The 23,817-nt window shown below is 37.1% G+C and overlaps 1 protein-coding gene across 2 annotated transcripts in view; it reads left to right on the top strand.

The window, feature by feature from the left end:
• The window catches only part of opcml (opioid binding protein/cell adhesion molecule-like), a 441,158-nt gene that overhangs the window by 176,740 nt on the left and 240,601 nt on the right, over window positions 1-23,817 (top strand). Inside the window, exon 2 of one of the 2 annotated variants that reach the window (XM_026181472.1) lies at window positions 3,276-3,351. In XM_026181472.1, the coding sequence (XP_026037257.1) occupies window positions 3,276-3,351 (76 nt within the window). Of the gene's footprint in view, window positions 1-2,497; window positions 3,352-23,817 lie in introns of those variants that run through there. The other variant, XM_026181471.1, reaches the window with a different exon arrangement.

Below are 23,817 nucleotides of genomic sequence, written 5' to 3'. Positions count from 1 at the left end.
TTCTGTTTTCTTATTAAACCCGCTGTATCCTCGCTGTGCAAAGCAGTGTGGAAACAGAAGCCACAATGGTGTTAGAGCAATGCCATGTGACCAAATGAAGCTCTAATCAAACAAAGAAGTATCTGTGAACAAGTGCTTGAGCTTACAACCACCCTGTACTCTTGACTCTAATTAAGACCACATTTTGCTGAGGTCAGGGAGGGGTTTTAATTTAAAAACCATTAAGTTGTGCGCATAGTCAGGACTTGTGTGGCATCAAAAGCAACTATCATTTTAATTAAGTCTTATCTTTACCCAATTTCTCTGGCACAAGACATCGTCATAAATTCTAAATAACAACTTTAAATAAAATGAACGTAACAAAAGGTACTGACTTGTGAACTCAGCAGTAATTTGTGTTGGGGTGGAAAATTCTGGAAACTGAAACAGCATTTACCTATCGCCTAGAAATGGTAACAAATGGGATATACAGGACATTGTGGACTATATATTTCATGGTTAATGACATTGTGCTGAAGTTTTTGTTCTCAATCATAAAATTGGTTAATAAAGTCTTCAAAAAGCATTGCTTTATGCTACATGATTGTCTTTTGGGCAATAGACAATATTGTAGGAATATTTGTATTGTCAAGTAGGCTGTGTGTGTGAAAAGTCTGATGAACAGAAGAACCCATTGCTGCTTTCACACTTGCGCAAGCATTTGATACTAGACAGGAACAACATCATGTGTTACTTGTATCTTGAGTGATGACACTCAGTGCTTTCAGTGCATTGTCATTTGTTGCCTTCTATCCAATATCTTAACAGCATCCCAAATTGATGTTGAGGTAAAGAAATTATCTTGTTCAATCTTCTTATGAGACTCAAAAGCTGTCATAGTAATCGTGAGAGCTTCTGTTAGGTACACAGCAAAGTGCCACTTTCATCCCTAGTGGCCTGCAACCCCTCCATGCATACAGATGGGGAGCGGAGAAAAGAGCAAGAGCACATTAGTAAACAAAGCCAATGTGGCTCAGTGAAGTTCAGCTTCTCATTAATGTTAACACTTTCCTCTAAAAGTGCACTATACAGAATATTCTTAAAATACTGACCATAACATAACACACAGTGGCTTGTCTTGATCCTATTTATTGCTATCATAGTCTTAGCCCAATTTGACTCAGCCTTTAACATCAATCTCCAATTGGTATGGAATCCAGTGGCCATTTGCCAAATGCCTCATTCATTGTTTTCTTTGTTTCATTCTTTAACTGCTTGTTCTTCAACATGTTTGACAGGATGTGTGTATATTAAAAATATGTTTCTTGACAGTAATACATTTTTATTCTGTGAAGTTGTATTGTGGTTAGACTGGACATTAATTAATTAATCAATTTGCTATTCCATCTTAAGTACAAAGAGGTATTATATGTTGATATGGGAGAGCACCAACTGCTTGGCATGCTACCTTGGGGGATATTTATCCAGAACTCATGCATAGAAGTCTTTAGCATATTATAGCTGTTAATTCTTCATATTCTGTTGATAGATTTTTTATTTCAACATTTTAAACTGTTGAACTAAGACCTTTATATATTTTACATTAAAGAAACGCCCTGCAGCCTTTAAAAGTGGTTAACATTAATTTAAAATGATTCACTACTGGATTTTTGTAAAAATCTACAAGTTATTGATGCTTCTTTTAATTAAAGACATCAGTGTAAATCATTACAGGTAGAGGTCAGTATGACATTTTAAAATGTCAATTTTGATGGTTCTAGACTTTGAAGTAAGACTTTGAATGAATGAATTGTCAGCATTTCATAAATTCTCGTATGAAATATAAAGGTGAAAGACATTCTGATCAACTGACTCTATTTCACAGGGTTTAACTGGTGACTGGCTATTTATCAGAGCACATAGTCACGTGATTACTGTTTTAATGGAAAATCAGAAGTATCCAACCTCAATTTATGGTTTTCACATTCTACTCCATAATAATAATAATAATAATAAAAACAGATTTGCACACACAGCGCAAATCTGTGTGTGTAAATATAAGGAATTTATATTTACAGCAGATTAACACAAAGTTGTTGTTTTTTGTTGGTTCCTTTTTTTGGGGGGGGGGGGGGGGGGGGCGTAATTGTGAAATACAGGACCCATTTGATGGAATTCATATTAAGAATAACATTTTTGAGGATGATAATTTTTTTTCTTACAGCACCATTCTATTCATTTGAAGTTGTCCTTGACCCGAAAAAACAGAGAAACAGTAATCTCATTTGAGAACACTTGGTCACTTGAATCATCAAACCCTACGTCAACAAAAATCATGCCTCAAGCACTTCTTACCGTGGGAGGAGGGGCAAATGTGAAGCTCCGAAGTAATCATAAATCGTACTCTGATGGGAACAGTTTGAATGAAATGACTGTGAAATTGACCAATTTCGTTTTTGGTTTTTTTGTTGCCTGTCCCATCTTATACCAATGAAAGCTAAGATTGTAATATCATTTTAAATGCCTGTTTCCTTCCTGTGGTAATCAGTCCCCTAAGAAATAATTATTTTCATCTGACCAAATAAAAGTGTCCTCTATATACGCCCCTGAAAGATGCACGGTGGTTCCTGAATCCGTTTGTCTATTAACTGTATGAATATGCGAGCCCTGCAGGCTGCAGACCATATGCTCCACATAATACATGCAAGTGATGCTACCTGGCGATTAGAGAGAAAGAGAGAGAGAGTACTCCAGGAGCTAAACAAGAGAGAAGATATTAGAGCGAATTCAGCCTTTTGTTTGAGTATTTGCAGCTTTAAATATTGTCCCCCGTGCAGCACCAAGGAAAGAAAACACCGAGGGAGAGGAGGAAAAAATATATAGGGAGTCTTGGCTGATGCATCTGTGCAAGAGCATCCATTTCACGGCGATTACAGTTCGAACCTGAGGAGACGGTGCGCATTTCTTTGAGAAACACGGTGCTTTTCTCTCTCCTCCGAAGTCATTTTCCTAGAGCGGCTGGCGGACGCAAAGACACGGTTACGGGATTTCATAACGAGGCTTTTCGTTTGAAGCAAAAGCAGGTCGAGCGCAGTTCCAGCAGGCTATACTGCGTCTTGTTTGTGGAGTGGAATTTTGCGGTCCCTAGCTCAAAACGCAAAGGGGAATATCAGACATTCAAGTTCCCTTGGAAGTTGCGCAGTGATATAAAAACATGGGAATTTGTGGTTATCTGGCGGTGTCTGGGAAATGCCTTGTCGTCATCGGACTTAAATTGTTATTCCTTGTACCTGCAGGAGTTCCAGCTAGAAGCGGGGATTCTGTATTAAAAGACAACATCACCGTCAGACAGGGAGACAGCGCCGTCTTAAAGTAAGTCTCGGATTATATTTCATTGTCACATCACTAATATGATTTCCTCTTGTGCAGCACGGGAACTGATTCCGTCTTTATAGCTTCTATGTCTTGGTCCGAACAGCTAATCAAGCCCGGTACTACATGAGTTACTAAAGGTCACCATAACCTATATAAGAACGCACTAGTGCTTGTTTGTTTTAAAGGTGCACATGCAGAAGATAAGTTATAGCATGCCTAACTCGGTGTTTAGCCCATTCTGCTCATTGCCCTTGAATGTTATTGATCTTACTGGTTAATGTCTTGTTGAGGATGCACAGAGCTGAGGTGCTCAAATTGAAAATTAGGAGGGGTTGCGTACCCTACTATTGATTTGCTCATGTGATACAAATACAAATGCAATTATGACTTATTTTCATTTTATTCATACTCTTTGTGAAAAGCTATGTGTTGTTTTCATCTTTTAAGAACTTTGAGTGGTTAACAGTGTTCTTATCAGATTTAACACTTGTATATTTGAATCTGTGTTCTATTATAGCACTCCAGCATATGATTTAACTATGTGTCAATGTTGCATTTTATGATATTTTATTTTTTCTCATCTCCCCACTCTGCACTGTGAGATTATTTTGTTTGAGTGTTGCTGGCTTGCTGTTCATATTGTTTCAGAATAAAGCAGGTGCGGTGTTAGAAATTCAGAATCCCTGTGAAAGAATGACAGATAGGGTACGGTACATTTGCCTACCCACATGAATACATACATAAATACACACCAATATGTAAAAATAAATGATATGTATTTATTAGATTTTATAGATTGGTGACATATGTAGAGAAACACATTAATCCAGTAGCTTTGTTTTCTGACATTGTTTGGATCAATAGTTTTTAAACTTTCACACATTGTTAACAATTAAAAATAATTAATATGGATCTTTTTCTTATGTGAGAGTCACTTGTGAATCATACTTAAGTAGACAATTTAGAATTTCATTATCTCTGCCAAAAATTGGTCTGTTCTGAAAAGATAAATAAAAGCAAGCAAGTCACTCATGTTTCAACTCCAATGGCTCTTTTACTTACCTGTGAAGCACGCCACTTTGCTGGAGAAACCACTGCCTACAAGCTTTAAGAGCTCATCTTTATCAGACTGCGATGAAACATTTCTATGTTAAAAGGGGTGGTCAATTCCATAATTATAAGGGAGCCTTCATGCTCTTTGGATGGGATTATGAGTGATTTGATGAGGATGAAAATATTGCAAATTATATACTATGGTTGTCATATTGACTTGACATTGACTTAATTTACATCATTTCCTCTGGGATTTACAAAGTTTACGCAGTAAATAGTGTGTATTTGTATAGCGCTTTACTTGGTCCTAAGGACCCCAAAGCGCTTTACACTATACACAATCATCCACCCATTCACACACTGGTGATGGCAAGCTACATTGTAGCCACAACTGCCCTGGGGCGCACTGGCAGAGGCGAGGCTGCTGGACACTGGCGCCACCGGGCCCTCTGACCACCACCAGTAGGCAACGGGTGAAATGTCTTGCCTAAGGACACAACGACCGAGACTGTCGATCGGACTGCCGATTACAAGACGAACGCCCAACTCTTGAGCCACGATCGCCCTGTGGCTTTTAACTTTTGTACTTTTGTACTTTTAACTTTTTACCTACCTGTATCTGGAAATTAGATATTTTTAAATTTAGTTTGAATGAGGATGAAATTGTAATAAATACAGAAAATGAAATGCTGAAAGTTTGTGACAGTAAGCACATGAAAATAATGTAATCCGTAAATGTGAAGAAGGAAGCATATGAAGAAAAATGTTTCTGCTGCAGATGTAAGTATAATTCACAAGCAACTCAATAGACAAACTTCTGTGGCTATGTAATTATGTAGTAAAATTCTTATGTTTATATGCTGTGGCTCAGTACCTTTGGTTGTCAGAGTAGGGCAATAGAGTTCAAATGACTCTAGGCTGCCTGACATGAGGTACTTGGACTAGAATTACTGTAATGTCTTTTGGACGCTATAGTATGTGGAAGGTCATCATGTGTCATACACTGGTTGCACCCCTATGTAGTCCAAGATGGAACTCTGCCTAGTCTTCATCTTTTCTCCCCTGTTCTACTCTGGTAATCTTTTAGTCATTTCTAGCCTGTATAAATTATTAATAGAACTTGTTAGGTAGCCTGTTGGATTAACTAAAACCAGCCATTTCATACTCCTCACGCTGAATGGTGACTGGCTGAAATCCACTAGCTCCTTTGTCATGCTGATGTCAAGCTGCAAAAGGTTGTGACTGTAGCAGATGTTAGGTTTTTGGCTCCTTAATATTCTCCTTTTCCTATCCTAACATGTACACCCCACAGCAGAGAAGTCATCAAAGAACCTGTTGCACTGCCATGACCCCAAGTTCAATCTTTAAAAGAGAGGTTTAGAAATTGAACCAAAAGCTGACAATAGAGTAACCCTGTGCTGCGCCACAGTGTATCCAATACGCTGCCCTTGAGCAAGATGAGCTGTCAGTGAGCTAGTCAGTCCATAATGTAGGAAACCATGCCATCCACATGCATTGCTTTGAGCTTTCCCCCAAGCAGGGGCCACTGGATGATGATGAAAGCAACACAGAAATAATTCTCCTCCGCCTTGCTGGCTTCTGTGGGTGGGAATAAGGCCTGTGGAGCTGCTATGCGATGGCATTGTCCATGTCCACATTTGACAGCTACATGCCTAGAGCACCCTGCAAGGCTGATGCTGTGAGCCCCCTCTGCCTTGCCTGTGATGAGCCTCATCAACCAAATGGCAAAGATGCAGAAGCTTGGAAGGACAGCAGGTGTTGAGATTTGGACTTAGAGAGGTGGACCAGGGGCAGCAAGTTTTGGACTGGAGGCAGAGGATGAGGGCAGCTGTGGAGCTGACCTCTGATTTGATTGTTTCATTTGACATGAATGGCAACACTGTCTGTGTATTTATTAAACAGTCATTTAATAAGATTAAAACACTGCTACAATTATATTCTAATAACACATATTTGCAAATAAATTATAGCACTGAGAAACTGCATATTTGGGGAAATGCATTATTGCTTGGAAGGCAGCCATGATCTCATTTGTTGCATTTTCCTGACAGTAAATTTCTTCAGGTTATCAAAGTTGTCCTAAAACAAGAAATTCAAACAATGATACATTCCAAGCTGAACCAGAAAGTGTTTCTATCTCACATCAGGAATCAAATATAGTGATGCGAGCCAAGTGACAGCAGCAGGTTGTCAAGAGTTAAAAGCTTTTATTCCAGGGAAAGTACAGCATTAATGTGATTCTGGCAATACATTTTAAATGAACGATTGCTGCTTCCGAGCTGTAGGTAGAAGAATTCCTCAAAGGTTATTTTGCTTCGACTAAGCTTTAATATTAAGACAGTCAAGGGCAACACAAAGCAGTATCATTCTGACATAAAGAAAGCCACTGCCAGCGGGAACTTCAGAAGATGTGAGCAGCAGAATAATTAGCATCATTCAGCTCAGCTTTAGAAACAATATGACTTTTTTCCACAAATACACAGATCACCACGAAAAAAATCCCTGGGTTGCACATATTAGAAAAACAAATCAGTTTAAAGCCAGTATGTGTATATTATACAGGTATGACTGTCTTTAAGGTAGAATGTGCAGCTGCGGGTAATCCCAGCATTTTTGCACAAGCATTTCTCTTTTCTTTCTGAATAATAAATACTGTGTTGTCAAAAGGTATTTACCCCCTACTCTGATTTCTTTTCTTTGTTTTTTGTTTTTTTTTAATTGTCACCCTTACATGTTTCAGATTACCGAACATATTTTCATAATTGGACATAGATGAGTTGAATACATAGAAATTCGGTTTTAAAATGACGATTTCACGCAAACCTACCTGAGCCTATTCAAAGAAGTAATTGTCCCCCAAACCTAATAACTAGTTGTGCTACATTAATGAGTCTTTCATATCAATTTGGCCAACTCGTCTTTGGAGAATTGTTTTCAGTTGAGGCACATTGGAGGGTTTTGAGCATGCATGGCCTGTGTAAGGTCATGCCAGATCATCTAAAGTGGATTTAAGTCTAGACCATTTAAAGCCATCTCTTTTTAGCCAGTCAGAAGTGGTCTTGCTGATGTGTTTCAGATCATTGTCCAATTGCATAATCCAAGTGGACTTGAGCTTCAGGGCAAAAACTAGGGCCCAGACATTTTTTTTCTGGAATTTCTGGTAGAGAGCAGAATTTATGACTCCATCAACTATAACAAGGTGCCTAGGTCCTAAAGCAACAAAACAGCCCTAGAGCATCACACTACCACCACCACATTTGATTGTTAGAATTATGTTCTTTTTAGAAATTGGACAGAACTTTTCCAAAAACCAAAAACTTTTGACTTGTCACTGCACAGAATATTTACCCCTTTGGAGATCTTGAAGATGTGTATGTTTTTTGGCAAATTTGAAATGAGTCTTTGGGTAAAAATGGCGTACATGGGAGAGTTCCACGCAAAAAACACTCCTGGCGAAAAATAACACAGTCTCCTTTTTGTTAAATCTGAATACTGAGCTAAACTCAGGCAAGTGAGGCTCGCAGTCCTCGGTTCTTTTGTGACTTCCTGAATGAGTTGTCAATATGCTGTTAGAGTAATTTTGTTAGGCTGGCCACTCCTGGGAAGGTTCTCCACTCTTGAAGGTTTTCTTTATTTGTGGATAATGACTCAGTAAAGATTACTGGATTCCCCAAGCTTTAAAATGCATTTGTAACCCTTTCCACACTGACTTTGCTTTTCAACTGATCTTGAGTTTAATTTTTTTTTCTTAATAAATGAAACGATCATTTAAAAACACCCTGTTTAACAAATAAAAAAAAACATGATTTGAGGAAAATTCACATTTTGTGTGTTATTTGCAAAGAAAAAAACAAATTCTCAAAATATAAATGGAAATAAATCTCCAAGGGAGAAAATAATTTTTACAGCACTCTATCTGCTTCTACTTGTTTAGTGAATGACTTGTGGCAATCATTAAGTACCAAGATAAGTGGTTGTGCTGCATATTGCGATGGAGATAGTAGGCAGTAGTACTGTGAAAAATTTGGAACAATATTATCAGTTCTGGAGCCAGAGAGCACTATATTGCACTGCCAGTGGCTCAGTGGACACTGAATAGAGAGTAAAATAGTGTACTAACAATATTTATTTACAATTAACAACCCATCCCTGTGTTTATGCTTATTACGTTCATGGTTGTACTGCATGAATGTACCATATACTTTAAAGCATAATTGTAAAATATGTTGAGTTAGTAGTAAGTTTAGAAAGGTTCTATATAAATGAATATAATTTACAATTTACCTGCTCTATAAAAACATGTACAGAAGGCTTAGTCATACTACCTTCAGGCTAAAGCACCTAACTAGACTTGCTAATGCCCATTGAAATGCCATGGCTAGTGAACTGAGCAGTTTGTAATACATAGCAGGTTTACATATCACCATGCCAGCTGTTGTTTCATGTAAATAATTACTGAAAGTAAAAAACAATAAAGAATTCAAATTACTTTAAATTGAGAGTTTTTGTAATAAATGTGAGGAACACGTGATTTTTATCCACAGCACTCATGCTAAGCTACAATTCTTATCAAATGTTTCTCAAGTTATATTTAGTAGTTGAAAGACACCTCTGTGGCACAAGGTGTCACCATTCAATTATTTTCACCTGCAAGTGAGGAGCTCCACTGGTAGGGCAAGACATGCATGTGATTTACACTATCCTGAACTAGTGAAAACCCAAGGACAACAGAATATGGCTGACATCTGAGTTACTGCTGGTCTTTTATTTAACTGTAGAGTGTTTCACGGCCATTTGGTAGTGTCATTTTGTTTGTATCTTTAACTCTACGTGAGATGTTGCTCTTTGGTGTATTCCCAAAAGTTAATTCTGTTCATCTGGATGTAGCATTTTCAGTGGGATTGTTTTTCCCCCACTGAAAACGCTACATCCAGATGAACAGAATTAACTTTTGGGATCTATTTACCTGGATGATTGAGCATGCATCAAGACACTTTGGTGTATTCTTTGGTGTATATTCAGCTACCCAAATCGAATCACTTCAATGATATGGGAGTTGTCCATATTTAAAGGTTATTCTTTCTCATCTCTGTTTGCACTGGCAGTGATGAGAATACAGTGGAAATGAATGGGTCACGCAGGATGGACCTACCCTGTTTGATAACCACAAACACTCTGCATCATTCATGCCTTTATTTCCTCTGTGTTCTGCGAGTCACTGTTGATATTCATGGCAGTGGCTTTGGGATGCAGTCATCCAGCTGATATTTTATGAGACACTGATTGGAGGTCTGGCTGGAATCTGTTTGAGTAGGTAGGTGGTAAATCCTGTTTTAGATATAACCATTATCCTTGAGGAGAGCTCTGTCTCTAGCTTAAGTCTCATTATCAATGAGGGGTAAACATGAAGTCATTGTTGTTCTGCTTCAGAAACCTCTGAAAATATCAACAGAGAGCTTCTGCTTTCCTTCACTGCCACTGAATATTTCACTGACAGACCATTTGGAATATGGCTCGCTGTGGCACTTCTCCCAGCTCGATAGATGAGCAGCAGAGATGGCTAAAACACTGTGTGGCTGACCCTTGGCACATTCTCTGTTTTAGCATTGTATAGTAGAGTGTGGAGAAATGAATGGTATGATGTCAGGACTGTCTGAACAAAGGTGCAACTTGGGAACTGGCACAACCTTTTTTAAGAAGATGTCATTTGAATTGTCTTTTGTACCAAGTCAGGTTGGGTGACTCACTATATATGTTTACAGTGAGACATTGTTATGTCTGACATCAGGCTGTCTTATGGGGTATTACTACAAAAGCAGTAGTTGGGTTAAACAACTTGTTCTTCCATTGGTACATAAGGTACAAATAACTGTTGTAATAGAAATATAATATTCCAATTGCTCAGTTTTAGACACTATTGCAGACACTTCTTAAAATACATGTTAATTAGGTCTATATAAATACAAATATATTTACTTTTTCTCATGGTTTTTATTTCAGTCCCTTGTCCACAGAGCTTAAGGTTATTTGTGTTGACCTCAGTGTTGTGAAACTATTGACTGAATTTTGGTATGCTTTTTCAGATGGAAATTTCTAACACGTAGTCTACGAACTTTATGTGCTGAAAAATGAACAGGAAATCTGGGATTAAATTAAATGGAAAATCACTATCATTTTTAAGGTCAAGTGTCTAGTAAATTAAACGATTAGTGAGTTTGCATTTTCTGGTATCCAAAGAGGTTTTGCTGGTGCTGTTTTGTGTTTTAGAAATAAAAATGTAATATCTTGAAGTCTTGTAGGTTGGATAATACAGGACATCCATAATATTATTCCATAGACTAAAGAATATAGAGTCAAAGATGACTAAGGGGTAACTAATGTACCAATAGCTGAGAGATTCTTCAATAAGTATAGCTAGTCATAGCTCTAATACTTATTTGATTATTTATTCGATTTCTGCCATAGATATGACTATACAATGATGTTGCATCATAGTATATCTTGTTTACTGCAGTTATATGCTTGCAAAACACATACTGGACACGGATATTATACATTTGTTTTGCAGTGATCACTGCAGTTGTATGAGACTGAGAAAGCTACTCATAATTACTTGTTATCCTCGTCATCCAAGGTGGAAGTGGATCTTAAAGCATTTTTACTGCTAAACAAAGACATCAAGACATGTAGAACTGACCAAAAGAACTCCAGTATATTGAGCAGTCTTCATGTTATTATATGTTTGCACAGTACTTAAAATGCATACTTACTGGGCTGGGAATGTAGTGCACGCAGAATGAAGGGTTGATTTCTAGTAAAAGGTGTATTTGTAATTGTGGCCATAGGCTTATCTGTTATTCAGTAGAAACTATCATGTATTTTGGCAGGCTTTTGCTTATTCCCAAGACAAAACCATTGAGTCACCAATGGAAATCATTGGCCTGGAGAAACATTTGAGGCAAGAAACACTGGAATGCTAAACTTCCTATTCTTTTCCTGCATAAATGAGCCCCATACATTATTCAAAGCAAAGGAACTCCTTGACTGAATAAGTATCCATGGCCCTGTGAAACTACACTATATATGTGTAGGCTTCAATCAGTCATGACTGTTGCGCCATCTAGGAAAAAAGACAGCCAAAGCAACAGTAGCTTAATTGTATAGAATTACTTAAAGCTTGTGCCATTTTTCATAAGAAAGAAATGATTCATGCTACTTAGACCTCTTTGCAGTCCTACAGTGTTTTTTTTTAAGTCAGCAAGTCATATCTCATGATTGTAAATATCATTTAACTACCTCCTGCCTCTCTGTCAACTTCTTGTTTAATGTTCACAAGTTCACAGACGTTGACTTAAAACACTGTACTGCACTATGAGTACACTATTAGGAAGATAGTCACAGCTAAAAATGGTATCAGGAATATGAGCGGACAAGGACGTATTAAAATGGAAAGCCTAAGGGTAGGCTAACAAGCATGGAGATGCTAAGCTCTCTCTTCAGCCATTTTGTTTTCTTTCATTCAGTGGAACAAGTGTTAAGTTTGACCTATATGGATTCAGACATATATGGACAGAAAATGCATTGTGTCAGTAAAATACTTTCTAAATCCAGATATATTAATTAGTGATCTTTAATTCTAGTCTTTATACCATTCTCAACACTTAATGGGGTAAATGTCATGTAGATCATGTCATCAAGGTGAAAACCTCTGGATATTGCAGATACTGAGGGTCAAGTTCTGATGTCCCACTCACCAGTAGTCCACCAGGCTTGCATCGTCTTCCTTTATCACAACCTAGGCATCCATCTTGAGGAAGGTTGAGTTGAGTTTCAGCATCCTGTGTTGTCGTAAATCACTGAGATAGTCATTAATTTTTAATACCCAGAAACCTATGCGCTGTGTTGCAGTCCAACTAGATTCTCCACTAGTGAGAGCCAGCCACATCCATTACAGCCTGTCTTTGCTGTCCCCACCTTGTGCATGTTTGGGTGCATTTTTCTGATATCATTAATACTCATCAGGAGCACCTTCCATTCATGCCACATTCTGCCAGGCACCTACCTTTTCCATATTGTTTGTAGCACATCTCTCTTACTCATCAATTGAAGCAAGCATTGAGGAAAAGTAATATAATACTGTATGATGTATACATTTATGTATGAAAGTGTGGTGCATAAGAGTATTTTTTTCTGTGTGAGAAAATTCCTACATCATCAGGTTTAAGTCCAGTGGCACAATTTACCTGAATATCTTATTACTTTAAGAAAGTTCAGTTACCTCCACTTCTTGTCGCTTTTCCAAAATTCCAAATGTTGGAATTTTTGATTATGATCTATTTGCTGTTTTTCCAATCACAAAAGCAGCTTTTTATGAAAAAAAAAGTGGCCTTGAAATTTAAACAGCAATACTGGTAAGATTTGCAATGCATATAGACAAGGTAACTATAGTACTCATTACACAGAATGCATTTACCACTATTATCTGTTTGTGCATGAGTTTTCTTTCATTTAAAATCTCTTTGAAATCAAAATATCATCATTGAGAGTTTTGTTTATTAGTTTGTCAGTTTTCAAGGAGAACTAAAATGTACTTATGAAATCTCCATGTCTGCCTGTCTTTTTACATGTGTGCAGTGTGAACACAAATAATATATTACATAGGAATACAGTATAGAATGTCAACCTCTAAAGAAGAGGAGAGGTGGTTAGACTTAAGAACACCAAGTTGCATATATTTTCAAAAATAATGAGTAAAATCTGATTCTCTCCAGTTTTAACCTCTTTATGGTTTTAAGACAAGAATTTGATTTAGAAATTTTCTCGATGTGCATATAAGCAAAAGTTGATTATATATTTATTAATGAGGAATGTCCTTTTGTTGTATATTTTTTCTTTTAGGAATGGAATGCTGAAAAAATAGGGCATCCTCTCTAGGGGCAATACAAGTCATATTAGAAAGCTTGCGTATGTGGTGTCAGCACACTCTTTGCCTGTTAATATAAGTGGGCACAGGGTTTGCATTTTGAGAATCTGCTTTTTGCACCTCTGGAAACTTTTTGGTCACAGCAGTCAGAGGCACCTCAGAATTACCGCTCAAGTAGAAACCAAAATGTAAAACCAAAACCAAAATAACTTTTCACTTTGCAGTTATTCCCCAATAGAGGTGATTGTTACTTGTTGCAGCCACGAGCACAACGGAAAAGGATTTTCATCATTCGACATTTATCTGAAGTAATGGCATATAAGCTGATGAACTGTTAATTAATGTAGCTCTTGGAAACTCCAGCATTATATCCTTAGTTCATTCCGCTCAAGATCTCTCCTCCCTCATTGAGACATCTCTGACCATCTGTCACAACAAAGTATTGGCCTCCGGTGACCTGGCAAATCATTTCTAACTCTCCCGTCTCTCCTTGAGTCCTGGATCTCAGCCGTCGGCCCTCTACCAAAACAGATCCCCCTAATGGAGGAATATGCCAGGGAAATGTGCTTCCCATTGATTCTGTTCCCTGGCTAATGCTGCTTCAAGGATAGTGCGGCTCAGCTATACTTAGAATCAAGTATGGGGTTGACATAATATTTTTCAGTTGCCTTCAAAATGCTCAGGGTAGTATAGTGATAAGACTTAACTAATACTACTGGAACAACGTCAGCACAAACCAAGCTACATTCGTCAATTACCAACAGAATGCAGTAAATATGGCTGTAAATGAGCCTTAACTGTCAGCCTTAGCTTATAAGAAGATTTGATGCGAAATGTCACAGATCTTGTCACAGATCTTACACACATCTCAGTAACATGCATGTCAATGCCTGAAAATAACTCCCTTTTGTAAAAAAATATATTGACCAATGCAATCAAAACTAGTCTTTTTTTAATATGTTTTAAGGTAGAACATTCATTTGAGTAGAGGTGAGGCACTGATCTTGGAAAATGCGGGGTCCCTGCAGTGTCCCACTTTAATGCACATAGTGTTTACTGTATGTTTCTGACTTAGGCACTGGAAATCGATAAGTGGCCTTGATTTATTATTACAACCAGATTTCACTGTCTGAAGACAAGGAAGGAAGGAGGGAATTTGTCTCAGTCGGCCAGCTGATGGTGCTCATTAATATGGATAAAAATGACTAGGAGTCATCTGGGAAGAATGTCATACCACATTAGACAAATAAGTGGTTGAAACCACTGGCTGTAATTAATTGATTCGCTTCAGATTGATCCCCTTCCCCCATGTCTTTGGGAATCATGTTCAGAATTTGTGCAATTATGAAATGTTAAATATTCCAAGCAAATGGAATACAGGAATACACACACACACACACACACACACACACACACACACACACACACACACACACACACACACACACACACACACGCAGTAACCTCCAAAGCCAATAGCTCTAGCAGATACCAGGAACAACAGCCACGCTCTTTGTCGAGAAAAGCGCAGTCCTAGGAACAGCAAAGATACTCTGCAGGACACCCAAGCATCTGGTAGTGAACCTGAGCTTGGAGGATAAAAACTGCCCCGCAAAGGGTGAGAGAGGAATTTTTTTTACATATATAGTGAGCACAAGGCCCTGCAGATAATGTTGGGTCCTCAAACCATCTGCATGTTTTGAAAGAAGTTATAATTTAAGGGGTTTTTGTAACTTTAAAAAAGGGAAGGCACGTACTACAAGAAAAAGCTTTTGTGTTTCTGTTCATGGAGTGAAACTGTGGAACAGTCTGAATATGGAATTAAAGCAATGTCCAAACATAAAACAGTTCAAAAAGAGTTATAAAAATATGATCTTCTCGAACTATAAAGAAAGGGAAAACATTGAAATTGAGTGAATGTCTCTATTTAAAGAAATTCATGATGTGATATTATAGTATATCAGAAATCTGTTCACTATTTTTATTACAGATTATATCAGTAAGGAAGCTGACTAAATATTAACTGATTTTAATGTACCTGTATATTGTTTACATGTTTGAAGTAAATTAACAATGAATGAATGAATCAATCAATCATGTTATCTGATTGTTTGATCAGGGTGAACATTGAGACTAGTTGCTTCTCAGAGATTATTTTGTAGAGCGCTCACAGTGCTCATCCTGTTCCTCTTTGCTAAAAGGAGTGCATATTGCTCCTTCTGATGGGTTAAGGGCCTTCTATGGCTTTGTCCAGGTTTCCTAGAAAAACTACATGTGTCCTAGAATGTAGTCCATGCTCTTGAGACTGTAAATCTTCTGCCAATGGTACATGCCAGTAGGGCTGGGCTATATCATACCTTTCACAGTAATACCGGTGTAATTTTGGGCAACGATAGGAAAATGAAATATCGCAATAGAATATGGGTAAAACGCGCATGCGCAGTGCCTTTGTTTACATACGCACATGGTGGTGACGCAGAATGAGAAGAGCGAAAGTGGATCGTTGAATGATGAACCAGAACTGGTTTGTAAAAATGCTGCAACTTCAGTGGTGTGGAACTGGTTTAGCTTTTGTCCGTCAGATACACAACAAAGCACTATTTTTGGTAGAGCATGCTAGCGGGCCGTCATTATTACAGTGTTGTTTGGAAAATACGTCACACTTAAAATCAGTCCTTTGATTTTTCAGAAAATTGTCAGTGCCCCTTATAATCTCGTGTGCCTTACTGTATGTATGAATTCTGGTTGTGTTTACTGACCTCGAAACGATTTTATGTCGTACACGGCGCTCAAAAATCTGTCAAATGTTTTAGTACAACTTTGCTAAGCTACAAACCCGCACCGCTTGATGGATTGTCGGAACATTACGGCTATCGTAGGCAGGCGCCTCGCGGAGTGATATGTACTGTGCTTCAACATAATATTACCGTATTGTGTGTGTATAACCTCTTTTTAAGTTTTGTGGATATTATACATGGTTATGCTGAGGATATGTCAGCCAATTTCCACTGGAAATACCTTTTGGTTAAACTGTCAGCAAGGATTTTGCACTGTTACATTTTTATATAACTTTAATGCACATAAAAAACAGCTGCTTGTTTAAGTGAAAATACATTGATGTTTTTTTGGAGTTGTAAAGTATTTTGTCTAGTGTCAATTATATCGTCAGTTATATCGTTATCGCAAATTTTCAAATGTATATCGTGATAAATATTTTTGGTCATATCGCCCTGCTCTACATACCAGCCATGACAGCAATGACACTGATCGAAGATAAATGCACAACAGTGACTAAACAGTCAGACAGATGCAGAAGGAAAAAGTGTTAGTGGACAATTATTTCCAACTGAGGAATTGATGAGTAATTGGACATTGAAGATGAGGCTGGACAGCACAAACATCTCGTCCAAAAATAAATTGTCTCCACTCTTTTCTTGTAGTTTATTCCTTATAAATTTAGCTAAAAACGAGATACATCTTATTTACAGGAAGGTATTCCTGTGGAGATAGTGGATGAATTGTCTAGTGTTGTAAAAGTGTGCATGTGGCATCTCAGGCTGTTCATTTTTTCATTTTTTTTAAAATTTTGTAAATACCTAGCTCATACACAGGAGAAAAATCTTTTTTTTTTAAATAGCTTTTTATTTAGTTGTGTTTTCTGCCCGTGCCCTAGTATAAAAAAGCCACCGGTTTCCCTTGCTGTAGGGACCAAGGTTTTTATTTTCTTATATTTCATATGTATTTATTTCATGCTAATACTTTGCAAAAGCAAACTTCACTATGAAGCTTCAGTACCAGTTTGCTAAAAATATATAATGGTAATTTATTCTCTGGCACAAAATCAATATTTATGAAAATGATGACTTCTTCAAAGAGGTATATGCCAAAAGACCATGTTCTAGTATATCTGTATCCAAAAGAAAGCCATCTGAGAGTAGTTTCATATTTCCCACAGCACAACAACTTTCACTGCACTTAGTTCGCGTTCATGCAGAATTCACACATGGGATATGCCACAGCATCAGTGGCTCATTGAAGAGTTCACTTGCTTGGTCAAGGGCAAATTGACAGTGATAGCTGGAGGAGAGGAGAGTATTCAACACCCTTTACATGAGATGCTGTGATACACAGAATCATGTATTGTTATTTTAGAGCAAGCTGTGAGAAAAGATAGCATGAATTATAGTGCAAATCAAGAAACCACAAATCAGAAAAACTGAGAGGTTTTGGCATTTTGCCATACCTCAGACTGAATAACTGATTAATACTTGTTATTTATCTCTGGCTCTCTTCCACAGCATGTCTTTTGTCATGTCTTCCTTCTCTCACCCCAACCAGTCGTGGCAGATAGCCGGCCCTCCCTGAGCCTGGTCCTGCCGGAGGTTTCTTCCTGTTAAAAGGACGTTTTTCCTTCCCACTGTGGTCAAAGTGCTTGCTCATAATGAGTCATATGATTGTTGGGTTTAATAATAATAATAATAATACATTTTATTTATAGGCACGAGAGTTTTCTGTTAAACCACTGCTACCCCATACAGCTGGGTTAAAAACTAACAGCATGTTTTAGTGGCAGCTGTTTGCTGCTTGCTTGTTCTATTTTTCCAGTCAGTATGTCACCATCTAGTCATAAGGAAACTTTCCTACCCTGTGGAATACACTATCTTCTTACCAGAAAAATATTAGATAATAAATGTAGGTCCATTAGTTGGAAAACCAGCTACTGTAAAACCTTTCTGACATTCAGTGTTTAACTTTGAAAAATCAATAAAGCCAATTTAGCAGAAGGACTTTTTTGTTCATAATAAAAAAATCAGTCCACCTCAACTCAACTTGATTTTTGGTCTATTAACTCATAAAAGTGCTAACCTCTGCCCTGAGTACTTGCCATTGTTTATGTCCAAATAAACTACTTCCCTTAGCAGTGCAGAGCAAACAAGTGATGTTGCACAACAATCAAGAACCAATTTAATTGTGTTTAACATTAACCAGCAGCTTATAGTGTATTACTGCTGTATTGAAATGATGATTTTCATTTCAATGTTAAGAGTCTGGTTAACAGCTTTTGACAAACCTTTTCATATTTGATGTTTTGCTTTTGAGTAAAAAAGTAAGATTGAATGTCAAGAGATTTAAATGCATTTATAGCAAACAAAGCTACATTGTCAAGGTTGCAGGGGAAAAAGAGGACCCAAAATGCGGAGCTCAGGTTAGCAGGGTGAACAGTGCGTTTATTTACAGTGTCCAAGAGGTGTCACAAACAGTTAAAGGTGCTATCCAAATAGGTGTTTCAGGTAAAATCCCCAAGTGCTCCTTCGTCTGTGCAACCCCGAGCGTGAGTTGTTTCCTGGTCCTCCTCTCTGAGCCAAACTCCTAGGTGAAGACAAAGCAAAACACAGAATTAGCAGAGCTCTTTAACCGACTATCAACTTCCCTTAAGTAACGAGTGTTACCAGCTTGGAATAATAATCCAACGTCAACTGTTGTTGCGCATCGTCCTTATATACCGCAGTTCTGGGATGGAGGCTGATTAGAAGCAGCTGGCAGAGCAATCAAATGCAGGTGAGGCCACAGCCGAGCGGCGGAGCTTCCGGGTGGAAGGTCGTCCGAGCCACGCCCTCCCCGGAAGCGCGAACTTCCGTAAACAAACCCCGCGCCTGGGAGAGAGGAGAGACTGAGAGAAAATACACACAAAAATCCAGATCGCCCGGGGAGGACCGTACGACCATGACATACATAAATCAATCATCTGACCCAGTTAATGGCCTCTCTTTACAGTGTTTTCCAATTACTAAATTGGCTTCCCATGAATATGAAAACATAATACTTAAGATTCATTTTAAGTAGATGTATAATCTTGTTAAATAAAAATGTATTATGATCAATAACATCATTTTGATTTTTGTCATAATTGAACAGCTACAGATGTACAAGGGCTACATCACAAATCCACTGAGATAGTAGTGTTTTTTAAACATTTATTTATTTCTAATGCCGTTCACCATGGTCACTCCCAGTGAAAATCTTAACAGTTTAAGCACTGCCTCATGTCTTTTTGTCAGTTTCAGCTTCTTAAAAACATACGTCATAGCAAATCATAAGAAGCCTCACAACCATTGGGTAAATCTCACATTTCTCTCTTGATACTTCTGTCACAAATCACCCTTATACTCCACACACTACGCTTTCATATGCATTGATCTCTCTTTGCCTTGTCCATTACTTTGGATGTTTGACCCTATGTTTTTAAACTTGTCCACCTTCACTAGAGAGGAGATCCTTGTCCTTATGCAATTGTTGAGTCTTATAGCCTGCATGTTGTTTCAGCTGTACCTGTTACAGTATATGCATGCATGGTGTCACTTGAAAGAGGTGTGAGCTAAAGATTTCTGTAAACAGACAATAGTAACAAAGCAGTTTCTTTGATACTGTTCATCTACTGCTGCTCTATTTCACAGTTCTACCTACAATTTATTTGAATGGATATCTTGAGTATGACTACCAATGGAGGAACACTTCTCTGAGCAACTCTAGTTTTTAATTGCCTTTACTTGGCAGATACACAACACCCATTTTCTTCTTCACTCTTCTTCCTCTAACTAGAGATCTACCAATTGTGGATATACTTTAATAATACCTGAGGAAATTGTGTGGGTTATAGTTCCTCCAAGACAGTAACAGTAACAGACTGAATTAATTAAATAACACAATATATTATATTATATATTACAGCATTTACAAAATGTAAGAAATGGCTCTAGTATATACAAATAGCTCATTTATAATTATCCATAATATTACTGAGGTTAAATATATATGGTTGACATTTTACTCTAAACTGTATAATGTATAGGATGTGCAAAAGGGTGTTACTATTGCACTGTGTACTGTTCATTAGATGGAGGAGTTGTACAGGGAGGAATGATTTCCTGTGTCGTTCAGTGGTGCATTTGGGTAATCTCAGTCTCTCACTGAAGATGCTCCTGTGACTAGCCAGCACGTCATGGAGTGGGTGGGAGGTATTATCCAGAAATTCTAGAAATAGTGGCTAGCTCAAGGATCCTGTCAAAGTATCAAAAGGCTTTAGGGAATTTACCTGAGGAGGTTGACCTTAATCTCTATAAAATGAAGAAAACACAGAGGATTAAATTTAAAAATAAAATCATTTTCAGAGTAGGCAGGCATGGACAGCAATCAAGATTACTGACAAGAAAGCCCAGTGGAGAAAAACAACACACTTATGCTGTAAAGTTATTTCATGCATTTGTCGCTCCTAAGCTAGACTATTTAAATTCATTATTATCTGGTTGTTTAATAGTCTACAGTTGATCCAGATCGGTGCAGTGAGAATCCAACAGGAACTAGAAATAGAGACCAAATGATTTGCATATTACCTTGTCCTAAGTGACTCCCTGTTAAATTTAGAAAGTCTTTCTCCTTACATATAAAATCTTGAACAATCAGGCCTTATCCTAGTATCATATTATCCATATAGAGCTCTTAGACTGCAGGCCAACTTGTATTTATTTTTGAAAAGTAGATCAGGAAATTGAGCTTTTAGCCATCAGGGTCGTCTTTTATGGAATTAAGGAATTGAGTTGAATTGAATTAAGTTTGGAATTAAGACACATACACTTTCTCTGATTTTAAAATTAGGCTTAAAATTGTTTGTTTTTTTCTGATGTCTTGCCTTTCACTGCAACTCATTCCTTGGTTTGTGGCAAACAGAGCATTTATCCTTCAACCACCCTTTTCACTCTCTGTGTTTATGCAGATATATATATATATATGTATATATATATATATATATATATATATATATATATATATATATATATATATATATATATATATATACAACTATTGAATACTAATAATCATTAATTACTAATGATTATTAGTAATTATAAAATTCTGAACTTCTCTCACTCTCTCCCATAGTAGGAGTGGTTTCCTTCTACTGTCTTTTCTTTTCCCTCACCCCCAAGCAGTCACAGCAGATGTCTGCCCTCACTGTGTCTAGTTGGACACAGGTTACTTCCTGTTAGGAAGGAGTTTTTCCTTCCGAGTGTTGCCACATTATATCGGGTCAACTGATTTGATGGGATTATTTTGGGACTATCTTTCTAATATTTTAGGGTTTTAATCCTACAATAATAAAAATCTTGAAAGCCTTGGGTTGTGGGTAATTGGCTATATAAATAAAACTTTAAAGCCGAACATGTTATATTTAATGCAGTGTCCAGGACTGTGGAGATGGGCCATTTTAAATTTTTGAATGGAGAATTATATTTCTAGGGGAAATGTTCTTTTTTTGTTTTTGATTCTTACATAGCAATCACATGGATGTTTAGTGTAGTTGTGTGTGTGTGTGTGTGTGTGTGTGTGTGTGTGTGTGTGTGTGTGTGTGTGTGTGTGTGTGTGCGCGTGTATATTTTCAGCCCATTTTTTGTATTGTTAAAGTAGACCAACTCAATTAATAAGAAACAGCTCTGTGTTAATACTGTGTAAATATCTGATAATATGATCAGAGTAACTTTAGCCTTTAGGTTTTAAAGAAATAAACCTTTTTTTTTTTTTACATTTTTCCATGTATGCATACTTTGATGGACTTGTTTAACCCTTTAAGACCATAGAACCAAGTTCACCAGAGCTTACTTTATATTTTTACATGCTGTAGTGCCACTTTTGGGAGCATTTCAAGTTGCTATACATCAATACAACTGTTATAGCCCATATTTTAATAATATGTATGCATTAAGTCCATATAACTACATTAATTGCAAAAAAGTGCAATAAACTACAAAAGAATTGAAAATCGTTTTTGTTTGTTTTTTTTTACATATATTTCTACTTGGAGAAATTTAAGAGGTTTATCCCTCAAAACTTTAAATACAAAAAAGTTGCAAAAAATAGTTTACAATAGCAGGAAATTTATTTTGAGTGTCTTCATAGTTTTATTTGTGAGATACAGCAATTTTTATATACTGCAGGAAAATGAAAAACAATCCTATGATGCAAATTTGCAAAGAAAACAGCATGTGCATCAAAACAAACTTTTTCCAGCAGTGCAATTCGAGTTCTAAGCATCCCAGAAACTATTCAGAAAAGTATAGAGTCAAACATGACTTATATAAACACCAGTATAGGCTCATAAGGCCTACAAGTAAAAAACTACATTTTCCGCGAAAATTATGTCACTTCCGGTTTCAGGCAGGAAATAGCGGACATGCGATCGTTTGCGCTGACTTCTTTATCAATGTGGGAAGTGTTATGAACAGCTGATCGGATCGGCAAAGCGTGTTTCAGGAATATTATGTTTTTGTTGCTGCAAACGCTTTTTATGCAATTTTTGCAAAGCTTTATGTGGAAGGAAACTGTGACCTAGGACAAGCTGATGGCATAAGATGTAAGTACAACTCCTCCGGTTTCATATGCAAAAAACAGGGATTTAAAAATAGTTATGCAAAACGGAGCGTGCCCGTTCCTACCGGCTTTAAAGGGTTAAAGCAAGATGAATTGTTGTTTCTGGATTTGATCTGACAGGGTGATGGATGTTAGATCACACTTGTGTGTGATCTGTTAATCTTATCATTTTCACCCAACAAGCATCTTATTTTTCTTTAAGTTTACAATATTGGCATATTGCATATGTTTGTATGTCACTGAAAATGTTTATGTGACGCTCTTCATTGTTTTTGAAATCAGTCAAAAAAAAAAGTGCAGATGAAAGTGCACTAATTAGATATTCCATCTGTTCCATCACCTGGGGAAACAGCCCAGTTTTAAGAGGTGAGGATAAATCAAACAAACATTTTGGCTATGGGACAAATATTTAAGAAAAATAGAGCAAGCCTAGCTTTTAACACAGCTTTTCATCTGAGAAATAAGCAGATCCACCCAGCAGTTAATGGGCCTCAGATTTTTGAAAAGACAAATTAAGCGCTGAACTTCAATATCATTATTCTATCATTATTATTTGTTCTTTTCAGGAGAAAAACTGACACGTATGCCTTTAATAGTGTACTTGCTGGGAAGAGATAATTATGATACATGGCCCACTTATCTCAGAGTGTGCTGTGTTAAACATTTAAAATGAAACTGCAGGTTATTTATGGTACAGCAGCAACATTTCATGCCTCTCAGTCCTACATAGAGATGGCACGATACCACTTTTTTATGTCCAATAATGATACCAATATCATAAATTTGGATATCTGCCGATACCGATATGAATCCGATATAGTGTTTTTTTAATCAATAAAACTTTTTTTTAATATCTTGCTGCTTTTTGTATAAGTTCATACTCAAGTTAAAAAACAAAACACTAAAGCTATTTTGTTATACCTGTATGCAAAAAATATACTGCACCCAAAATATTTCATAGTTCAGCAATACTGATCAATCTAATAAAGTTAAACCTACACCATCCTCCCTATTCTGGTATTTTAAAGAGTAAGCAACCTAAC

The sequence above is a fragment of the Astatotilapia calliptera genome, chromosome 10, assembly GCF_900246225.1.
Source record: "Astatotilapia calliptera chromosome 10, fAstCal1.2, whole genome shotgun sequence".
NCBI lineage: Eukaryota > Metazoa > Chordata > Actinopteri > Cichliformes > Cichlidae > Astatotilapia > Astatotilapia calliptera.
Note: the sequence above shows the minus strand (reverse complement) of the source record. Positions and strands in the feature narration are given on the sequence as shown.